The following is a 24,973-nucleotide window of genomic DNA, read 5'->3' as shown; positions in this document are numbered from 1 at the left end:
TTTTAAAAAATCGCCATAAATATTTCCCGACACGAATACGTAACATCATGAGAATCTTTGTTATAATAAATTTGGAGAGATTTTGATATAAAATTCACATTACATATTATGCCTTGGCTATGTAAAAATACTGGTTTTTTGTTAGTTGTTCTCTTTCCAGTTTAGCTTAATGATATATTTTTGCGAATAATATATCTCGTATATTAGTTTTCTCTTTGATGCACATTTTTGATATCGGATATATGCAGAACAGATCGCATATATACGATTATAAGTTCAAATATATTGACAAACGATTATACATCATCATGATTTGGTACTTTAAGGAACACCATGTTCCTATGGAAATATTATTATTACATATTTTCAAATATAATAATCCAGGGAATGAATCTTAGAATCAGAATTACCTGAATGTCTTCTGATTTTCCATCCTTGCATTTGCCCCAAATTTTACGTGCATTCTATGGAAAACGTGTGCATGCAATGATCACTTGTACATACTTTTCAATTCTTTTTTGTATTTTCACATAACATAGTTTCAATACAATGTCAATCTAATTGAAAAAAAATATTTTGAAATTTCTTTCAATAATTGGCAAATGTAGTCCTAAAGGAATGATTCGCTACCAATTTTCGCCCAAAATAACAACGACATGGTGCAATCTATTTTGATTACTAATTTCGTGGAAATGCAAATATGCTGCGTAATAATTTTTGCAATTTTTCCGCGATTTGCGATTTTTTAGCAATTCATTTTTATATACATATGTATGTATATTGAAGAATATGTGTAGATAGTTTTTCAAGGCAATGACAATCCAATTAATTGTAGAAAATAAACATACATATTTTGAGAATTTTACATAATTGACAATTACTTACAGATATACGCTGCCCATTTTCGCCCAAAATATGTCCAAAAAGAACTACGAAGAGATGACACCATAAAGGTTCGATATAAAATGTGTGGTAATGCTAATATCTTTGAAAATATATTTTGCAACATTTTCGCGGATTTTTCTCAAAATGTTCTTTCATTAAAACCTTTCCACTTCAATTACTGACTACTAACAGAACATTTAAGTCAAATCGGTCCATCCGTTTCTTTAAAATAATTTTCGAAAGATTTTCGCGGATTTTTCTCAAAATTTAGAAATTTCTAATAGAGATTTAAAGTTTTGATTTTTTTGGGATATATTGATTCACATGTTAGTTTGGTTCAAATCGCACATGTTATTCGCCTAATATTTAATTTATAAACATTGAAAATTCTGAATCTTTGTGGCTCAGGTACCAGAAGGAGTGGTCCAATTAGTCCCATCTTCGCACTTGATTTACGCTTTGTAAAGATAATACGTTGTACAAAGTCAGTTTCAATTGTCTGTTCGCATGATATAAGAAAATTATTTTTGGCACAATTTTGACCATTTTGTTGGGGAGGTACCAGAAGAAGTGGACCGATATTGCTACTTTTAAAGTTTGAATTAATTCGGGTTATAGAGCGCTCTAGTCAAACAGATGGATATTTGGAAATCTACTCTAAATTGTCTGAAGCGGACTTGGTCCAATGAAACATGGTTCTAAAATCAATATTTCGATAGGCACAAATCCTTCGGTCCATTTGCCCGAAAAATATTGACCAATTATAATCTAAGCAAGTGAAAAAGGCTTAAGTTCGGCCGGGCCCAACTTTGGATACCCTCCACCATAGGTATACTGACAGATACTTGAAATGACAATATAGGGAACAAACAAGTGATCCTATACCAATAATTCTACAAACCGGTGTATGTAAACCATTATGTACACCAAATACAAATTTCAGCAAATTGTAATGAAAACCCCAAAGTGTGGACTGATAATTTTAACGCATGTTAGAATATACAATCCTGAAACGACTGCAAAATCGGTCCAGATTTAGATATAGCTCCCATATATAGATTCGTCCGTTTCATGTAAATTGTGCACCAAAGTCCCTATATATCTTTCGATTTGCATAACGTACTTAATTGAGCCTAGAGTGATGTCTGCCAAGTTTCGTGAAAATCGGTCCCTATTCAGATATAGCTCCCATATATAGTTTCGTCCGATTTCATGTAAAATGTGCACCAAAGTCCCTATATATCTTTCGATTTGCACGAAATTTGGCATAACGTACTGAATTGAGCCTAGAGTGATGTCTGCCAAGTTTCGTGAAAATCGGTCCAGATTTAGATATAGCTTCCATATATATATTTTCGTCCGATTTCATGTAAATGGTGCACCAAAGTCCCATATATCTTTCGATTTGCACGAAATTTGGCATAACATACTGAATTGATGCTGGAATTATGTGTGCTGAGTTTCGTGAAAATCGATTCAGATTATGATATATATATATATATATATATATATATATTTTCGTCCGATTTAATCTAAATAATGTACCAAGTTCTTATGTTGCATAGCGTTTTGAATTTAATCCAGAATAATGTGTGCCAAGTTTAGTGAAAATCGGTTGAGATTTAGCTCCATTATATTATAGATTGATTTTAAGTAATTGACGCACCAAGGAACCAATATATGTCTGATAAGAACAAGACGTACTGAAATCAGTATAGCCTTACCTGTCACAAGTTTCGTTGAAATCGGTTCATATTTGGATATAGCATCTATATATAAGTATATTGTGCATCAAACTCCTCATATTTGTTAGATTGACATCAAATTTTGCACAACGTACAAAATTTAGTATAGAATAACGTAGTTGGGTTTTCTAGAAGTACAGACCTAGCCCAACGGATGACCTTTTTATATTTGTTTGAAGTCGATTTACATAATTTTGTCCCATTGTAACAAACGAATGACATGTTTATTTCATATTTATTTCATTTATTTATTTCATGATAATAGTCCTGTTTAATATACTCATAGTGGTGAAGGGTATCATATAGTCGGCCCCGTCCGACTTTACTACTTTCCTTACTGGTTTTACCATGATTTCCTTAGAAAGCGGAATAATTACAACCGATGGCTAAATCGTCTTAGAATTCCATAATTTGAAGGGGGTTACAAGGGAACTGCCTCTTAATGGGGTGAATACTAATCATTTTTAGTAGGAATATTTGTTACCAAATGCGGCTACAAAATACCAAATTACAACGAATTCGGTTGAAAAATGCGATTAAAACCCACAAAATACAGTAAACTGGGTGGGGGTACCGTTAAAAGGGGGCTACCAGAAAAAGTGTACCGATATATATAGTTTTTAGTGGAGACATTGGGTACCCAAAAAGAACCCATTGTACCAAATTTCAGCGAATTCGGTTGAAAACGCGCTCAAGAACCCCAATATATCGAAAATTGGGCGGTACCCTTATATGGGGACTATGCCTAAACATGGAACGATATAGCCCATCTTCGAACTTATCCTGCCTGCAGACAAAAGACTTTATGCAAAATGTTGGACATCTATCTTAATTTCTTCAGAAGGTAACGTGATTAAACAGACGGACGGATGGACGGACATGGATAGATCGTCTTAGAATTTTACCCTGATCTTTATAGGGTCGGAAATGAATATTTCGATGAGCTACAAACGGAATGACGAAATTAATATACCCTCCATACTATGGTGGAGGGTATAACAAGATATGTTTTTTTTTTGTTGGCAATTGCCGATATATCATTATTCCATGGCCTGATTAGATCCTCTTCTTCGTGTAAAATTGCCCAGAGTGCAAAATAAAAATCTATTTTTTTAACTGAGAATGAGGAGTCGCCCTAATTTCGGTTCTTAACTTTTTATATCATCCGTCATATATTTAAGACCAGAGAGCGGAGCAGTCTAGACGGACGGGACCGACCAAAGGTCCCCTAATTTTGGATCCGGTCGATCTTTTTATAGCATCCGTCATAAGGTCTGCATTTTAGATCAGTGAGCGGAGTTTTTTCCTGGAGAAAAAAATATTTCATAGGATTCAAATGTTTTGTTTTATACATTAACGCTAAATATTGGCCGTTTATGACAGCCATTTTGTCGATTTCATACCCAAAATATCATTTGATTGTCATCGACAATTATAGGTGTCGTCCTTGACTGGAACCTCATGCTAAATTCCATAGCCATCAGTTCGAAATTTATGATCTCTAATGTTGTAATGGTAATACTAAACAATATCAGAATACATAAAGACATGTAAATATTTTAGAAAAACTCCCACATCCGAGTAATTCAATTGGTATAAAATTAAAGTTTAACCTCTCCTCTTTGATATACAATCAACATATAGGGTTGATGTCCTTCAGGAGTAAGTATAGAATACAAATTTTGTAATTTTTCACACAAAAGTCTGAGTTCATTTGACCCGTTAAATATTGATCGATCTACATCTAAACTGCCTATACTGTGGTCATTGTCCTTTCTCTGTGAGATATTTCGTGATGTACAGAAAAACCGTAAAAAATCAAGTTTTTGGTCCATTTTATCCAAATAAAAACAATAAGGGTCTTCTTTGTCCAGAACCCGTCCTACATGAAATATTTCGTGATGATTGGTCCATTATTGTGGTCTGTATTGTGTTTACTGATTATAACGGACATACAGGTAGACACACAAGTCTAGATCGACTCAGCTGTTACTAAATATAGATGTATTGCAATTATAGACCTCTGTAATCCTTGTGCCGGCAGATAAATACAACAGCGACATTAACTTTTTTAGTTATGACACTAAACATAGATGCAGAGTAAATATCAATTACAATTAAGTTGGTTATTTTGAAAGTGGTTTATGTCCATTTTTTCTTATATTGAGATATTTGTCTGTGTGATAAATATCTAATGTAATATGTTTTTTAAACTTTAATAAAAAACAAAAATAAACGACTCATTTGTCTTTCTCTGTTAACTCCCCCACAAATTATTATAATTTTTATAATTATAAATCTTTTAAAATTGGAAATGAGTTCCCGGTCCCGACAAATGAACTCTGAACACCTAGATCTGCAAAAATTTGTTTAAAGAAATATCGAAATAGAAGTATGCTACATATATCACAAGTTGTGGGTTTATTTCTATCGGCAACCTTGACTGATACTTTGTAATTAGTTTTATTAACACTTCCAACACCGTGATGCAATAGCGTGCTATAAAAATACCACACTTGTGGCCATTGTATGCGAGTAACCCATATATTAGTGTGCAACAACTCGTCTTAAGCTCTTAAAAAATTGATTCCGTAACCGTAGTTAGGAACTATACAATAAACACTACAATACAAAAATAATAAGAATATTAATTTCCTTTTTCCGCACATGCTAGCAGTAAATCTTATCCTAAAACAGAAAGACCTTGTCCTAGCCCTAGGTATTTTGTATAGAACGTGGAATAAGCGGCAAGTACACTTTAAGGCGATACTGAAACAAACGAATAGGCAATGTGTATTGTAAATTGAAACTAAGTATAGGTGAAATAAATACAATACCGAAAAAGACTCCGCCTACCAAACCAGCTTTGCAATACTGTAAACAAATAAAAGATATCTGTGTTGCAAGGAGTTGTTAATGGACAATCATCGGACACTTGTTATACAGTGAGGTTAACAGATAAAATAAGGTAAACAGATGAAATACACATACTAAAATAAATAATTTATATTTTGGAAAATTAATATTGTATGCGAGCTCAGTCTATTACGTTTTTGGTCTATTTCATCTCCGAAATATAATCTGATCATCATCGACAATTATAGGCGTCGTCCCACATTTTCGTCCCCTGGTGTGGTAATGGTAACACTAAACAATACGAGGTGAATACGTATTGTTTTTCACACAATCCATTTGACCCGCTAAATAGGACCGATCTTCATCAAGACTGTTATTCTTTAACTATGGCCAGATTGCCTTCCCAATGTAAAATTTCGTGATGATCGGGCCATAATTGACCAGAAAAAAACAGAAAAAAAATTATTTTTTTGGCCCATTTCATGCCCTAAATATTAACTAAAATATGGGTCTTCTTTGGCCAGAACCCACATTACATGAAAAATTTTGTGACGATTGGTCCATAACTGTGGCCTGTATCTTGTGATTATAAAAATTAACTCTATTCTGAAGACATTCCACAATATTGGCCCCGCGGCCTTTATCTCACGAATAAATTTTGTCTTCTAAGGCGTCTATTGAAGTGAGTTTGACATAGCCCCACAAAAAGTTTAAAGGCGTATTTTGGGCAGTTACGAATCGCTGCATCTTTAAAGAATTACGGTCCAATGATGATAAGGGCATATAAACTACAAAAGAAACATATTTTTAAACTAAGGTTCCAAAAAATAAAAAATATAAGGAAAGTAGTAAAGTCGGACGGGGCCGACTATATTATACCCTTCACCACTATGGGTATATTAAATAGGACTATTAACATGAAATTGGAAGAAATAAAATATGCGATATTTATCTAAATGTGAATCTAGCAGATATATTCATAAAGTATGTAAATCGACTTCTAACAAATATAAATAGGTCATGCGTTTATGTCTTTACTTCTAGAAAACGCAACTACGTAATTCTATGCTCAATTTTGTACGTTGTGCAAAATTTGATGTCAATCTGTCTATGTCTGTACTTCTAGAAAACGCAACTACGTAATTCTATGCTCAATTTTGTACGTTGTGCAAAATTTGATGTCAATCTGACTAACACGAAGAGTATGATGCCCAATTTACTTGAAATCGGGCGAAAATATATATGGAAACTCTATCCAAATATTAAGCGATTTCAAACAAACTTGTCACAGGTTAGGTTGTACTAATTTCAGAACGTTTTGTTGCTATTGGTTCCTTGGTGCGTCAATTACTTAAAATCAATCTATAATAAAAGGGAGCTATATGTAAATCTGGACAGATTTTCACGAAACAAGGCAGACATCACTCTAGGCTCAATTCAGTACGTTATGCCAAATTTCGTGCAAATCGGAAGATATATAGTGACTTTGGTGCACCATTTACATGAAATCGGACGAACTATGTAGAAATCTGGACCGATTTTCTCGAAACTTGGCAGACATCACTCTATTCTCAATTCAGTACGTTATGCCAAGTTTCGTGCAAATCGAAGGATATATAGGGACTTTGGTGCACCATTTACATGAAATCGGACGAAACTATATATGGGAGCTATATCTAAATCTGGACCGATTTTCTCGAAACTGGGCAGACATCATTCTAGGCTCAGTTCAGTACGTTATGCCAAATTTCCTGCAAATCGAAAGATATATAGAGGACTTTGGGGCAACATTTACATGAAATCTGACGACACTATATATGGGAGCTATATCTGAATCTGGACCGATTTTCTCGAAACTTGGCACATATCACTCCAGGCTTAATTCAGTAGGTTGTGCCAAATTTCGTGCAAATCAAAAGATATATAGAGACTTTGGGGCACCATTTACATGAAATCGGACGAAAATGTATAGCTATATCTAAATCTGGACCGATTTTCACGAAACTTGGCAGACATCATTCTAGACCTAAATGATTAGGCTGTACCAAATTTCGTGCAAATCGAAAGTTATATAGGGACCGTTTACATTAAATCGGTTAAATATATTTATGGGAGCTATATCTAAATCTGAACCGATTTTTCCCAATTTCAATAGGGTTCGTCCTTGGGCCGAATAAGTGACCTATGCCAAATTTCATCCAATTCGGATCATAAATGCGACCTGTAGTTTGTTTACAATTTAACATGGACAGACAGACGGACGGACGCACATGCATAAATCGACTCAGAAAGTGATTCTATACATATTCTCAAAAGGAACCATGGGTCTATCTCGATTCCTTTTGCCTGTTACAAACATATGCACGAAGATATAATACCCTCTACCACAGTGTGGTGAAGGGTATAAAAATCAAAATCACTTACCCTTATCACAATTTTTTTATATAACAAGTAACCACGTCGTTAAGTTGCATTATATTAAGAATACTTAAAAACGTTCAGTTCATTTATATAGGGTCTATGGATCTTTAAGGGGAGGATCTTTATGTTACACCAACTCAGATTGGAAAATAAAATTGTTTAACTACCGAAAATGGTTTCATGTTTTTCATGAACACAGAATGTCCAATGACAGTCCCTTCGTTTCGTTTGGTTTATTCGCTTATGACCTAAAATCATAATATGCGGGCTATGAAAAGCATCGCCATATATTAACCTGTAAGGAAAGTAGTAATGTTTGACGGGTCTGACTATATGATACCCTTCACCAATTTGGGTATATTCAACAGATGTATTCTAACAGACATCGCATTTTCGAAGGACCATTGACATAAAATTAGATGAACTAAAATATTTGATCTGTATATAAATGTGAACCGGCTTAAATCAATCCATAAACATATCATTCTGTAAACTATACTCATTTGGATAGATAGAGAATGACACAAAATTATGCAAATCGATTTAAAGCAAATCTCAATCGGACACTCGTTGATTATTTGAAACCCAATAAACATGAAGTCGTTCGAATATATATGCCTGTATTTCTAAAAAAAGGAATTATTTCATTCCCTACTCAATTTTGTACGTTGTGCAAAAATTCCCGTCAATCTGACAAAACTTAGGAGTTTGGTCGTTATATCGACCCTTCTTCTCAACCTTAAATCGTATTCCAAATTTCAAGTTTTTAGGTCATCCATGCACATGTACTAAATTTGGTATAATTTCCCAAATTTAGTACATTTTAGTACTTTTCGGATACTTATAGTTCGAATTTCCAAAAAAAGATATTTTCCTACATCTATTCGACTATCCATCAGTAACCCTCGTTTCAAATTTGAGAGTTCGAGCTCTACCGATTCGCCAAAAATTTAGTACTTTTCGTACCGTTATAGTAAGAATTTCCAAAAATCCAGCATTATCTGACACCTTTGGACCAAGAGTGACCCTCACCTAAAATTTCAAGATTCTAGCTTCAGCCGTTTCGTCTGGGCGTTGATGAATCGTTAAATCAGTCAGTCAGTCAATCACTTTACTCATTTTTTAGTATAGATTACATTACGTTGGTAATGTCAGAACATAGAGCTACCATTCAAGACATTTTTAAGAGTTTATTAAAAAATTAAAACACATTTTCAGCTATTCCATTTGGAAATTGTCTTACATTTACTTTTGACACTCACTGTATAACTTACACTTTTGGCTAAAACAAACACATTTTTCTCGTACTTGTAGATCGTAACTTAAGTTACTAACATATAGCAGCCGTGGCCGTAACCGTACAAAATAAATGTCCACATACATACAAACAAACAGACAACCAGACATGTAAGTGTATACCAGTCAGACACAAGCAGACTGTGTGCCGGCTACTGAGACGTTGTATACAACGCTGATGTACAACACCTGCGTATTTATTTCGGTTAAACTTTAGCGCAGCAGGTGAATACGAACGTGTACGACAACGTCAGCAGCGCGACGCAAACAGCGAATTTATATCTCATCGCCAAAGGGGGGGAAATTTCGTTTGTTGTGGCGCTAAACAACATTAACAGCGCTGGCACAGCTCCGATAACGCTTGAACTTGGCAGTCAACGTCCAATGGCGTCAGGTATGCAGGCTGGCTGGATGGCTGGCAGTCAGACGGTATAGCTCTGTTTACGTTCGTTCGTATGAACGTACGTAGATTTGTAAAGTATTGTGTTTTTTTGCACACATTTCATATATCACCGCTTGTTGGTAGTAGGTTCATATCTAAGTTTCGGTTCAGACATAACTAACGTTTATTTACGCTCGAACACTGCAAGTGTTAGCAACAACTTGGCTAAAACGTCGCGAAATCAAACAACCAACCAACCAGCCGTCTAACTCGTGTCTAAGTGTCTGCGATTTTTTTCTTGAATTTTTTATTCGGTGAAAATTTGAATTTCTTCGTCTTCGTCTTTGCGTTGAATACAATACGGGAGTTCTTAAAGTGCGAAACTTTAAGTGAAGTTCAATTTTATTTCAAATAATATTTTTTTGAAGTACATAAGAAAAAAATCGAATTACAGGTGTGTGTTAATGTTTAAAGAAAAAAAAACATAAAGAAACCATGAAAATATGAATGACAACTTCTGTTAAATATTTAAAAAAGAAAAAATAATAAATTTTGTATAAATTTAAAAAAAATCCAACTTAAGTGTTATTTTGTTTCTCTATTTCAATTTTTTTAAGCCTTTACAAATACAGATAAATTTATCTAAATAAAAATGGTGGAAAAACTCGGTGAGTTTCGAAAAAATCTACAGATTTCGATACCTGCACTAACACCAGCTTCTTTCACTCAAACTTCCAAACTAATTGCATGCAAAACAATGTCCTATGCTTGAAAATATATTTTTTTGTAGTCCTGCTTTGTGTATAGAAAATGAAAAAAATTAATCATATGCATGCATATTTAAAAAAGTACCTTATTTTTTGTGACATTTTAGAAAATAAAAAAATTTCGGACTTAATTTTCTTAAAAAAAATAAATAATAAAAAAAATTTGAAGGCAAAATTGATTTTAATATCTATGTTTTTATTTTTGAACACCACAAGAATATCAAGAATGGGATTTTGTACACAACATCACCTGTTAAAATAGTTTAAAGAAAAAACTTAGCTTCCTGCTGATTCTGAAACAGGGAAAAGTGTTATTTAAAAATTTCGATATTTTTTCTGAAATTACACATATATTTTAAGTAAATATTCCTGGCCAAATATGGCTTAGATATTTGTTCATCATGTTTTGAAATCGGAATTTATAACATTAAATCTGAAATTAATTTGCAAAATTCGAATATACATAAAGTGAATTAATAACCGTGAAGATACATACAAATCTGCGTGTTTCAATATCAATTTATATTTTCACAATAAGATTTTTGTTTTAATTTTTAATAACTGTATTCAAGCGTTTCGTTGGTTATTCTCAAACACTTCAATTAAGATGTGAGATTTACATATTTATTTAAAATCAAATTATTTTGTAAATTAATTCAATATTTATTATTTAAATTTCTTATTTAAATTTAAATTAATTAATTTGAAATTCAAATTTTTGCAACTGTAATTCAATTAATCCGATACGTAAAAACAAATATTAACTATTGCGAATTTCAAATCAGGTAATTAATTAATTTGAATAACAAATATAATAGTTTTATTGCAAATGAACTAATTTATATTACAAATAATTTGCTTTTAATTAAAAATGTTAAATTCAAGTATTTATTGAAATGTTTGAGAATAACAAATGAAACTCTTAAATAAAATTATTATTTTAAAACAAAACTTTTATTCTCAAAATATAAATTAAAATTTAAACACACAGACTTGTATGTATTTCTATTTTTTATTTATAACTATTATTTATAATTTTAATTAATTGTTTTCCAAAATAATTCATTTGAAATTTATATTATTTCACTTGTAATACATCTAATTTCATCTGAAATTCAAAACATTTAATTCAAAATTAAATATATTATGTTTTAAAATAGGGTTGTAATAATAAAAATTAGAAATGGATTTATTTGAAATACAAATTGAATATTTTAATGATTCAAATTTCAAATAGAATATTTTGCAACACAAATGGAATACTCGAAATAATACTATTGCAATTAAAAACAAATTCAGTTGCAATTCCAATTACATTTGATTTGTAATTTGAGAATTCCAATCGACAATCAAATTGTTTCTGTTGAAATCTGAGGATTTCATTTGTAATTTTTAAAAATTCAACTGTTATTAAAATTCAATTTGTAATTCTATCAATTTTTCAATAATCAAATTATTTCAGTTTTAATTCGAAGGACTCCATGTAAAATTCCAAATTTGTAATTATTTGAATTACTATTGGAATTAGTTGAAATGCAAATTGAATTCATTTTAAATGAGATGATTTCAAATAGAATGTTATAAATCATGAATGGTTACTCGAAATACTAAAAATGTACTTCAAAATATTTCATTTGTAATTTCAATTACATTTGATTTGTACTTCAAGCATTCCATTTGAAGTTCAAATTGTTTTCTATTGAATTCAATTGTTATTAAAATTGCATTTGTAATTTAATTATTATTTTTTTATATTCAAATTATTTCATTTGTAATTCAAAGGAATTCAAATAGAATTCATTTCAAATAGAATAATTTAAATCACAAATGAAATAATCAAAATAATATTAAAATGTAGTGGAATTCAAATGAAATTCCCGAAATTATTTATGGTAAATTCCAATTGGAATTATTAAATTGGTTTGGGATTATTTTTTCGTCCAAAATGTCGATAAAACGGAGAGATAATCGATATTGACCGTCATGTTAACAGTTGTAACATTGCCGAGTAGCTAAAAATCGACAATATAACTGTTTTAAATCATTTAACCAAAGCTGGATTCAAAAAGAAGCTCGATTTTTGGTGCCCAACCAATTAACAAAAAAAAAGGATGGATCCAATTTCTATCTGCGAAGCCTTGGTAAACGCAATGAGATAGGCCCGTTTTTTTAAACGGATGGTGACTAGAGATGAGTAATGGATCACATACGATAACCCAACAAATGATCGGGGTCAAAGAGCGCTGAAGCACCTCAAACCAGGATTAATGGCCAAGTAGGTTCTGCTATGTATTTGGTGGGACTGGAAGGGGATTATTTATTATGAGTTGCTTCTATATGGCCAAAGGTAAATTCTGTGCCGTTTGAAGATAGTAATTGACCAGAAACGGCCAGAATTGGCCGAGAGGAGAGGTGTCGTGGTCCACCAGGACAACGCTAGGCCACACACATCTACAGTGACTCGCCAGAAACTTCGGGAGCTTGGTTGGGAAGTTTTAATGCATGCGCCATACTGTCCGGACTTGGCACCAAGTGATTATCATATTTTTCTTGCATTGCAAAATTTCTTTAATGATAATAAACTGGTATCTAGGGAGGATTGTGAAAATCGACTACTAGAGTTTTTTTGCAAATAGAGAGCAGGACTTCAATGAAAGAGGCATTATGAAGTTACCTTTAAATTGGCAACAAAATCGTAAATTCCGAAGCATGTTAAATAAAGTACTATAGTTCATATAAAAATAATGAATTTATTTTTCCCCAACCTAATATATTTGGGTATGCGAGGGCTACTATAAATATGTGTGGCCTAATTTGTTATTCTGCTTTATGTGCAGGAATAGAAATAAGTCATCCTGACTTTTTACGAATCCTCTACGAAAATTTCCCAATAAAATTGCCGCCAAATGTTCTGCTAAAATTTGGGGGGGGGGGGGGTGGAATATGACCTTGACCTAGTTCCTTTCTAGGTTAATACTTAACAGCATTTTCTTTCAAGTCTTTATAATTGTATCTAAAAAATGATTAAAAACGTCGTTTAGAATAATCGGATGGGATTTTTTCTAACATCCAGTATTGAGGTGGATATTAAATTGTAGAAACATTTATTGGTGGTCCGATCATGTAAAATTACAGCCATTTCGTAATGCTAATGCTACTTTGGCTGAAAAATACCGCTAGGCCCATAGTCTTCTTTATGTGGGGCTACATCGAAATTTCTTGTTAAGAAGATTTGCTATCCATGGAGAACATATAAGTTCCTTTCCAGAACGTAAAAGAATCTACTAATCTAACAAGTTTTGCAACTTTTTACTCGAAAACCGTTCCTGAACCCACAAAACTTTGAAAATTTAAATCAAATTTAAGAGAGCACAAAACAAAATGACTTTCTCTTTGTAAACTTTTTTACTCGAGAAATTTGGCCGAGTAAAAATGGTAAACAGGAATGCCTAATTCTGATTGGCTGTTATGTTGATTTTGAAGTATTGTCATCTAATTTTGGCATATTTATTAGATTTGCGTTCCCGAACTTTTCAAATTTTTTGTTTGTACTCTGAGAGCGATTTTGAAATGTTTCCCTTTTACTAGCTTTACTATAGTTACTAAAAATTATAAATATAGGTACATTTTTTCGTGTAGCTCCCATATAAGGGTACCCCCCATTTCGATATTTTGTCCACTTTTTCTGTTAGCCCCCATATTTGAGCGGTTTTGAGCGTATTTTCCGACCGAATTGACTGTATTTTAGTACTTTGACTTCTTATTACGTAGCAAATCTCTCTATTAAAAATTATAAATATAGGTCATTTTTTTCGGGTAGTCCTCAATTTTTGGCATTTTAGGGTTCTTGAATACATTTTTCATCGCAATTCGCTGTAATTTGATATTTTGTAGTCGTATTTGGTAACAAATCACCCTCCCAAAAATTTTTAATATTCGCACCTTGTTAGAGGTAGTCCCCATATAACCCCATTTTTATATTAAAATAGTTATCTGAATTGTTCCGCGTTAAACTTTCTCACTTGTTTATTCGGCAAATGCAATGTCATCAATGTACGGTATAGCTAACACCTTATAATGGAAGTTATAACAAGCTTTTCCAAAAAGTTTAATTTTTTCAGAACACTGTATCACTTTATTATTTGTTTATATATTATTAATAATTTCATAATTAGTTTATATTAATGTGCAATAAAATGTTTTGAGGTTAGTGTTCATAAAACACGAGTTTCAAACGTTTCCCCCTACTGTTTACTTATATATTTATTTATGTTAATTTCAATGCTAAAATATTATATATGTATAAATATACATAAATATACAAAAAAACCAGTGAGCGGAGCAGTATAGTCGGACGGGGCCGACCATACGATACCCTACACAACTACCACGAACTCTAACTTTCTGAGGATGTTTATTCCGAAAATGAGTAATATTTCGTGATATTTGCCCCCTCTTGTCCGATTAGAGGTTAACAACACCTCTTCCTTACTATTTTCGAATATTCAGTACAGTCCTTCTAATTACTTGTCCAGATTACCTTCACGGTGGGTTGTGTTGTGATTTTTGGATTATACTCTACTCGAAAACACACAAAAAATTATATTCTCCGTCCATTTCATCCCAAAATTTTAATCTGATCATCACCGAAAATTATAGGCGTTGTTCTTGACCATAACTGGAACCTCATGAACAATTTCAAAGCCATCACCGCGATATTTCTCCCTTTAATGTGGTAATGGATTACTATACAATATTTGAATACGTAAGCACATGTAAATATTTGACTGTAACTCCCACATCTGAGTAGATACATCACTATATTTGGTATCAATTTAAAGGCCAACCACTCCTCTTGGATATGCTATCAACTCCTGGGGTCTACATCCTCCAGGAGTAAATATATATGTCATAGAATACAAATTTTGTCGTTTTTCACACAAAAGTCAGGGTCCATTTGACCCGCTAAATATTGACCGATCTTTATCAAAACATGCATGCTTATTCTCTGGCCCGATCCCCTTCTCCGTGCAAAAATTCGCGGTGTTTGGGCCATAATTGCGGCCTCTGGAGCGACCAGAAAAACCGACAAAAATTAAGTATTTGGTCCATTTCATCCCCTAAATATTAACCGATCTTTTCCAAAAACAATAGGGGTCTTCATTGGCCAGAACCCATCCTACATGCAAAATTTCGTGAAGATTGGTCCATAACTGTGGCCTGTATCGTGTTTACAAATTATAATGGACAGACGGACGGACGGACGGACGGACGGACACACATGTCTAGATCGACTCAGCTAGTCGAGATATGACGATCGGTATACTTAAAGGTGGGTCTAGGACCAATATTTCGCGGCGTTACAAACATTTGGGGCTGCACAAAGCTATAATACCCTGACAACATAGTTGTGTAGGGTATAAAAACATGTGCTGCATTAAGTGAGACGGCGTACCTTTAAAGAATTTGCTACAAACTAAAAAAAACTGAACAAAATAAAATTGTTTAAGAAAAAAAAATAAATAAATGAAGATCTCAAAAATATATTATTAATCTCATAATTAACAATAATATTCGATATTAATTATTGTATTTTATGCCATCATATAAAGTAATTAAACTGCATTTAAGGAAAAAAACAAGAAAAAAATAAAACAACAAACAAATACCGCATTGTAAAATAATTTTAATTTTTATTTCTTCATTTTATCATAATTATAGTCACGACAACTGCTACCCACCCCGTACCTATCAATGTGACTAATTCAAAACATTTCTTCAATAGCTTCTTTATAGTCATGTATCAGCTGTCCGTCAGCTAATCCATTGTTTGGTCACAAATGTCTGTCCGTCTGTCTTAGCCAGAGTCTAAGTCTAAACTGGTTTGCATGAAATGCGATTTTGCACTTCCTCATTCATCGCTGATGATTATTCCGTTCGCTCGTCTTCGTTTGTCTCTTGTCTTATTAAAGCTTAGAGCAACACCATTGCTACCACCGATTTGCATAAATTCAGCACATGGTCCATTCAAGACTAATGTCAAGGGAATTCTAGGTGTATGACCGCCCCTCAACAACAAATGACAATAATTTTTTTTATTGTTAATAATTTATTATCAATAAAATTTGATTTCAAATTGGCCATAAGATGTGAAGCTGTCATCCTGAGAATGTCAACAATGGGGTTTAGTATCCCCCAGCAGCAAACAAACATCTGCCAAATAAAAGAATTACACGTGATGACAATATTTGTTATGTATATATACTTGTACATACATATATACAAATATTGTTGGTTTTGAGGTGTTAACTGTTGTTGGCTTTTTAGGCAATATTTTTTGTAGTTAAAATTAAAATAATTTTTTTTCTTGACCACTCCCAGAGTGGGCCGTTATTCAATGCCATTTCTGACGATGCTGATGATAAAGTCATTAAATTATGAATTGTTTGTTTTATTTTTAGTCTTGTTTTTATTGGTTAGTTAGTTAGTTTTCGATATTTAGCTGCAAATTGAATGTGACATCTTTATTGAAATAAGAATGATGTTAACTAATAAGGTTATTTATAATTGACGGAGTGTGTAAATAAAACAAATATTTACATATATACACAATGGACTGAAATATTTTGGACCTCCAACATACTGATTGCACATATAAATACCTTTGTTATTTTTTGTTTTCGATTTGATAAGAATCAATAAAATTGTTTTAAGAAGACCCCTACATTCCCAAATTTTCTATTTACTTCGAAAAGAAACTCAAGAATGTCTTAAAATTTCAAATTAGTGAAGATCTCCCTTATCTTTGACATGATGTGTGACTGAAAAATTCGATTTTTAAAAACTCAAATCATTGATCCGCTTTTTCGTACAAATTTAATGTATCTAATTCATACAATTGTCAAAAATTTTAAATATCGATAGGGAGGTCTCCATAAGTTCCAACAGACACGTTTATTCCTCAGAAATAATTCAAAATACCAGATATTGTAAAAACGTCGTTTGGATGGGTCCGTGTTAAATTGAAGCCAGCAAACATGGAAATGCCAGGCTACAGACCTCCAATTTGGAAGATTGAGCTAGTACCTTGAACATATCGTGAACATGTCGCGTGACTTTTGTATGGGCCGCTATATGGAATCATAGACTTAGATATATTAAAAATTTTCTGTGGAGAAGTTTTTTAAAATATTTTTCAAAATATCTATTTTATTTGCTGATTTGATCGTAGAGCGTACCCATACTTCCCAAAATGCCGAAGTACTGAAATTTAGGCAATTAGTTTGGTAAAAAAGAAATCCACATAAAAACTATAGGACATTATTTAAAATGCTTCGGAATGTCCGATTTGGGTCAAATATGTACTATATGATTTGTTGCCATTTTTTGAAGGTAACTTCATAAAGCCTGCTAAAGGGCTGCTATGAAAGCCCTGCTCTCTATTTGCGAAAAAAACTCCAGTAGTCGATTTTAACAATCCTCCCTGGATACCAATTTTTTGTCATTAAAGAAATTTTGCAATGCCCTTTGTACAGGGTATTATGTCTTTGTGCATATGTTTGTAACAGGCAAAATGAATCGAGATAGACCCATGGTTCCTTTTGAGAATATGTATAGAATCACTTTCTGAGTCGATTTACGCATGTCCGTCTGTCCATCCGTCCATGTATTTTTGTGAACAAAGTACAGGTCGCATTTATAATCCGATTTGGATGAAATTTGGCACAGTTCACTTATTTCGTCCAAGGACCGATTTAATGTGAATGATGCACGAAACTCCCAATATTTATCTGATTGGGACAAATTTAGCACAGAGTACAGACTGATGTCTGCGAAGTTTTTTTAAAATCGGTTCATATTTAGGTATAGCTCCCATATATAGTTTCGTCCGATTTTTTGTAAATTATACACCAAACTCCCAATATTTGTCCGATTGAGACAAAATTTTGCACAGAGTAGTAATTAGGTCCAGATTGATGTCTGCGAAGTTTTTTTAAAATTGGTTCAGATTTAGATATAGCTCCCATATATAGTTTCGTCCGATTTTATGCGAATGATGCACGAATCTCCCAATATTTATCTGATTGGGACAAAATTTAGCACAGAGTTCTGAATTAGGTTCAGACTGATGTCTGCGAAGTTTTGTTAAAATCGGTTCATATTTAGGTATAGCTCCTATATATAGTTTCGTCCGATTTTTTGTGAACTATGCAAACTCCCAATATTTGTCCGATTGAGACAAAATTTTGCACAGAGTAGTGATGTCTGCAAAGCTTTGTTAAAATCGGTTCATTTTTAGATATAGCTCAAATATATACTTTCGCCCGATTTTGTGTGAATGATGCACCAAGCTCCCAATATTTGTCCGATTGAACAAAATTTTGCATAGCGAATGCAATTGAGGAAAAAATTATGTGTAATATGGTTTGTTGAAATCGGTTCAGATTTTGATGTAGGTCTAATATATATTTACGTTCGATTGTATGTAAATGGTGCACCGAAGGGCCTATGTTTGTTCGATTTACACCAAATTTGGCACAGAATATTAAATTGAATATAGAGTGATAACAAAAAACAAATGGTGTATGCAACGTTTGCTCAATTAGGTCAATGTGTTTATGTATAGCCCTCATACATAACTTTACTCGATTTCATAAATAAAATGGTACACCAAAGAATCCAAGTCAGCCCGTTTGACATGCAATTTTTTATTTGATTTTAGAATGATACAATCGGTTCAAATATTAACATAACTTGTATGTACCCAAAGTGGTGAAGGGTATCATAGAGTCGACCCCGTCCGACTTTTGAACTTTCCTTACTAGTTTTTTTGTACGTCGATGTTCTAATCAATGAGGACCGAAACTACCAAATTACAGCCAATTTGATTGAAAAACGTGTCCGAAATCCCCAAAATACCGAATTCTGGGGGGGGGGGGGGGGGGGTATCGTTATATGGTGGCTACCCTGAAACTTAGGTCAATATAAATAATTATTGGTACGGATATGTGTTATTCAATGAGAACCCAAAATACCAAATTACATCCAATATGTCTAAACTATACCATGAGAACCCAAAATGCCAAATTACTGCCAATTCTGTTAGAAAACATTCCAAAATCCTCACAGGCCGAATATTGAGGAAATCCCCAAAGAAAGCGAGTATTTGGTGTACCGTTATATGGGGGCTATTCTGAAACTTGGGTCAATATTAATAATTTTTGGTACGGATATGTAATATAAGATGAGAACTCAAAATGCCAAACAATTCGGTTAGGAAACGTGTCCAAAATCCCCAAAATATCGAATATTGGCGCGTACCGTTATATGGGGGTTAAACTAAAACGTCGGCCGATATATGCCATTTGCAACAGCAAACATCCTAGGAGTACTACCCACGCCTGTGCAAAATTTCAGAGCTCTATCTTAAATATTGCGATCTCTATCTTGATTTCAACAGACATACGGACATGATAAATTTTATGTCGTATTTTTTTTATTTTTGACTCTAGAGCGGATCCTCTTCAAATTTGTGATAATCGATGCAGATATAAATATATCTCTCACATACATATATTCGATTTCGATACAGATCCTTTATATAATTTCACCAAAAATTAGCCTAATTGTCAGTATAATAACTGGTTGCAGTTCTAATATTTTTTATTTAATTCATTAACATCTTCCAAATTCCCACAAATTATCTAAAATACTTTCCTACTACCGCTAATTTTCTAATTTTTTCACTTTAAATTATAGATTTATATTTTCTGTTGACAAAATTAACACTCTCAAAATGTAACGAATTCATAAAAAATGCATTTTTAATTTTTTTAAAATAACAAATAGCTGTCATTTGTATGAATTAATTATTATTTTCAAAAAATACCTTTGACTTTGATGTTACACTAAGCGTTTTTTTTTTTTTTTTTTGGTTCTGATATGATTATTCATCGCCGGCATAACAATAGTAATTTGCATTTGATATTTAAATTCATTGTCGATTTGTAGGCATTTTGGGTCGCTAGCGAACTACAACAAAAACGAAATAAATTTTGCTTTTGTTTTTATTTTGAATTTATAATTTTGTGATGACAACTTGTTTTTTGTTGTTGTTGTATACTATCAATATTTATCAATATTTTTTAACAGAAATTTGTTTTTGTTTTTTAACAAGATATTTTAAATTCGGAACTAGCCATAAAATAAAAAAAACAAAACGTTTCAATTCGTAGCAACTGTTTTTGGAGTTTTTTTTTTTTCAATGAGACCAATTCAAAATATAACGGATTTTTATGAGGGTTTCTCGGTTACGTCTACAAATTAAATAATATTCTGCATTAATTATTAAATTAAATGTGGTGGATTTTAAATTGCCAGACATCCTCAAATTACCGCCTTCAATTGGTCGTTTAGACAGCGTCAAGTATGTGAAATGTTCTAAAAATATTGAGTGCAATGATACTTGTAATGTAAAGTGTTAAGCGCCAATATTTGAAGTGGTTTATTAAAGTGGCTGTTAATGCGGACTGGTGTAATTGACAATAAATTTTAAATCTCTGAAAATTGTCTAGTAGTATTTTTAAAATGTATGTCTATAAATATACCAATAAAAGTGTGGTTACAATTCCATTATCCCGGAATGACATATTACAGCCACTACAATTTAAAACTGCTGCTAAAACCTTCAAAATACTGTGCCGGTACCGTTAACGATTGAAAATCATGCTCAAAACCTCCAAATATGTCCCCATTATATGTCCCTAAAAGTCCTCAAAAAGTGGACCAATATTGATAATTTTTAATAGGTACATCTTATATTAATATTAGGTTGAAATACGCTTAAAAATACCAAGTAAAAATAATATTATGTTCGGCCCGGCCCAACATTTTATACCCTCCACCATGACAATTAAAATATTTGAAATTAATATGGGTTCCTAGGAGAAAACTCATGTTATGATAGGACCTTGAACATAACGAAAAATACATGAGTAAACGATGATTGCAATTCTCAAAATATCTAATAGTGGGGCAACCGTTATATGGGGCTATAATAAAATGGAGATCAATATTGTTACTTTTTTGTAGTGAGATTTCACAGCCAATGAGAATACAGAAAAGACGAAATTATAGCAAATTTACTTGAAAAACGTGTCCAAAATTCTCAAAATACCGACTTGGGTCAATATTAATAATTTTTAGTTCGGAGATGTGGTGATACCGTTATGAGAAACCATAATACCAAATTATAGGCATATTGTGGGGTGCCATATTACGGGGGCTAACATTTAACGTGGGTCATTTTTATAATGCAGATGTGTCCTACAATGAGAACCCAAAATACTAAATTACAGCCAGTTCGGATGGAAAACGTGTCCAACATACCGAATATTGGGAGGAACCGTTATATGGGGGGATACCTTGAAACATCGGAAAATGTTATTAATTTTTGTTACGGTTGTGAATTATTCAACGAAAACCCAACACCCAATGCAGTTGAAAAACGTGTCCAAAATCCCGAATGCTGTGGGGTACCATCATATAGGATCTGCCCTGAAATTTGCGTCAATATTATTAATTTTTGGTACGAAGATATGATATGCAATGAGAACCCCAAATGCCAAATTACAGGCAATTCGTTGAAATACATGTCCAAAATCCCCAATAATCGGGGGTAACATCATATGGGGTCTGCCCTGTAATTTTTAGTACGGTTGTGAGATATTTAATGATAACCCAAAGTACCTAATTACAGCAAATTCGGTTGGAAAACATCTCCAAAATCCCCAACATACCGAATATGGAGAATTACCGTTATATGGCGGCTACCCTGAAGCTTGGGTCAATATATCTCATTTACAATACCCAACGCCCTAGGAGTACTAGCAATGTCTGTGCAAAATTTCTCAGCTCTACTTTAAATATTGCGATATCTATGACGTGACGGACATACTTAAATCACCAAGAGTTGTATTCTGATCAAGACTATATATACTTTATGGGGTCTCTGATGAATATTTCGGAATGACAACTTTAAAAAGTGGTCCGATGTTACCCTTTAAATATCACCCTAGTAGTAGCAATGTATGGGCAACATGTTAATGCTCTCTCTTAAATATGACGATTTCTAACATGATTTCAACAGACAGATATACTTTATGTGGTCTCGGGTGTGGTTGTATCAACGGAATGTCAAAATTGTGGAAGGTGCAATTAACACTTTCTCCGTCCTTAATGTCCAGTTTCTTTAAACTCAATGCCCAGCTTTTTACGAAACGGAATCTGACAACCCTACATGGTTTCCATTCAGGGTTCTTGATGGGTATAAAATGTATTCGTATATAATTTTTAACGAGCTTCTATATAATTCCCGCACCATTTTAAGTATTTTGATGGCTGTAGCCTGATTCCATAATCTTTGAACATAAATAGGGGTTTTCTGGTCAAACTTGCGTCTGAATTAGGGTATTTCGTTTTCTCATTGCCTCCAAATAAAGGTCATTGCCTCCAAATACAGGTTCTCTCCAAATTTTAGGTATTTTCAATACCTCTATAAGTTGTTGAGCCTATAAATCTAAACCTCTAAATCTAAAACCTAAATCAATTCAAATAAATTTTGACACCATTCTGGACTCTTTTTACTATAACAAAATTTCTTGTCAATTCGACAAACGTGTGATCTTTGATTCCCCACTCTTTCGACAGCCAATGTAAAATTCGACTGGGTCTTTCGGTACCATTTTTAGACATTAGCAACATTAGACTCTACCAATTTCTGTTGGAACATTTTTCATCATAATTGTACTCAGTACTTAGAAAATACATCGACTAAAACCAAGGCCTTTTTGACCTAAAATATTTTGTCTAAAATGTGAGTTTAATGGGTCATCCCCCATACAGCCCTGACTTGGCAGCCAATGACCTCTTTTTATTGTCACATATTAAGAAAAAAGTGTCAAAGATTTTTGTCGCTAAAAGATGCTGAAGGGTTCAAAGCCATGATTTTTATACCCTACACAACTAAGTTGTCCGGGTATTATAGCTTTGTGCAGCCCCAAAAGTTTGTAACCCCGCGAAATATTGGTCCTAGACCCACCTTTAAGTATACCGATCATCATATCTCGACTAGTTGAGTCGATCTAGACATGTGTGTCCGTCCGTCCGTCTGTCCATTATAATTTGTAAACACGATACAGGTCACAGTTATGGACAAATCTTCACGTAATTTTGCATGTAGAATGGGTTCTGGCCAATGAGGGGATGAAATGGACCAAATACTAAATTTTTGTCGGTTTTTCTGGTCGCTCCAGAGGCCGCAATAATGGCCCAAACATCGTGAAATCCATGGAATCCATGGAGAAGGGGATCAGGCCAAAGAATAAACATGCCTGTTTTCATAAAGATCGGTCAATATTTAGCGGGTCAAATGGACCCTGACTTTTGTGTGAAAAATTACAAAATTTGTATTCTATAGCGTATATATTTAGCCCTGAAGGACATAGACCCGAGAAGTTTATATTATATCCAAGAGGAGTGGTTGACCTCTAAATTAATACTAATTATATTGTTGTATGTGCTCGGATGTGGGAGTTACGCCTAAATATTTACAGGTATCTCCGTATTCGTATATTATTTAGTAACCCATTATCACTCTAAAGAGCGGAACTATAGCGCTGATCGCTTTGAAATGTTCCATGAGGTTCCAGTTATGGTCAAGGACAACGCCTATAATTTTCAGTGATGATCAGATAATAATTTTGGAATGAAGTGGACCGCTGGAATGAAGAGGTGCTGTTTACCACTAATCGGGCAAGAGGATGCAAATATCACGAAATATTGCCCAGGCTCGGAATATACATCCGCAGAAAATTTGAGTTCCGTGGTTTTTTATAAATATAGTAGTCCCGTTTTGTCATTTTTCGGGGATTATTCTATTTCGTGTGCAACATGTTGGGCATGCCTATGTATTTTGAAAAAAAAACCATGTTTGTATTTTTTTAAGAACAAAATATTTTCAAATCAGTTATGGGTTATAAATTATTTTAATACAGTATATAATTTTATTTATGACCAGGAAATATCTGAAATATGCAATTATCTAATTGATAATTAAGTTAAAGGAAAGAAAATACAATTTTGAAATTTTTGATAAAAAAGTAACTGTAAATATCAAACTGAAACATATGATAATTTATTATCCCCAACAACGCCTGAAAACAAAGTTTGTTAATTTTGAACTGGCACAATCTATATGACACATGTTTTGTTTTGAAAATAAGCAGAACAAAAGTTATAGATTCTCCAACACCGAGCGCAATGCGATGACATGTTTATTTTTATTTTAGACGCCATGTTTAAATTTTGGTAATTTGATAATCACTGAAAAAATGTTTTAATCTATAAATTGTCAAGAGGTCATAAATTATATTAATACAGTGAATTAACTGAACTTGAAATTTATTTATAATATAACCTATGGGGTAATAAAAAAAATTTACAACATGTTTTCAAGTGGCTATTGCGGAACTACTAGAAAAATATTTTTTCAAACGACACGTGAAAAGAAAAATAACGATAAAAAATTAAATGAAATATGGTGGACGAGCTGCAGGCCAAAC

At 33.0% G+C, this 24,973-nt stretch overlaps 1 protein-coding gene across 1 annotated transcript in view; it reads left to right on the top strand.

Annotated features, from left to right (window-relative positions):
* The first annotated feature begins 10,218 nt into the window (after positions 1-10,218).
* LOC133327798 (aquaporin) overlaps positions 10,219-24,973 on the top strand; it is a 93,653-nt gene continuing 78,898 nt past the window's right edge. The window contains exon 1 of the mRNA XM_061536335.1: positions 10,219-10,253. Coding sequence (XP_061392319.1) covers positions 10,238-10,253 — 16 coding nt within the window. The 5' untranslated portion in view covers positions 10,219-10,237. The remainder of the gene's footprint in view (positions 10,254-24,973) is intronic.

This window comes from Musca vetustissima, unplaced genomic scaffold, assembly GCF_032173495.1.
Source record: "Musca vetustissima isolate MV318-11 ecotype Yass unplaced genomic scaffold, APGP_CSIRO_Mvet_v1 utg10220, whole genome shotgun sequence".
Classification (NCBI taxonomy): Eukaryota; Metazoa; Arthropoda; class Insecta; order Diptera; family Muscidae; genus Musca; species Musca vetustissima.
This window is presented reverse-complemented; position numbering and strand designations above follow the sequence as displayed.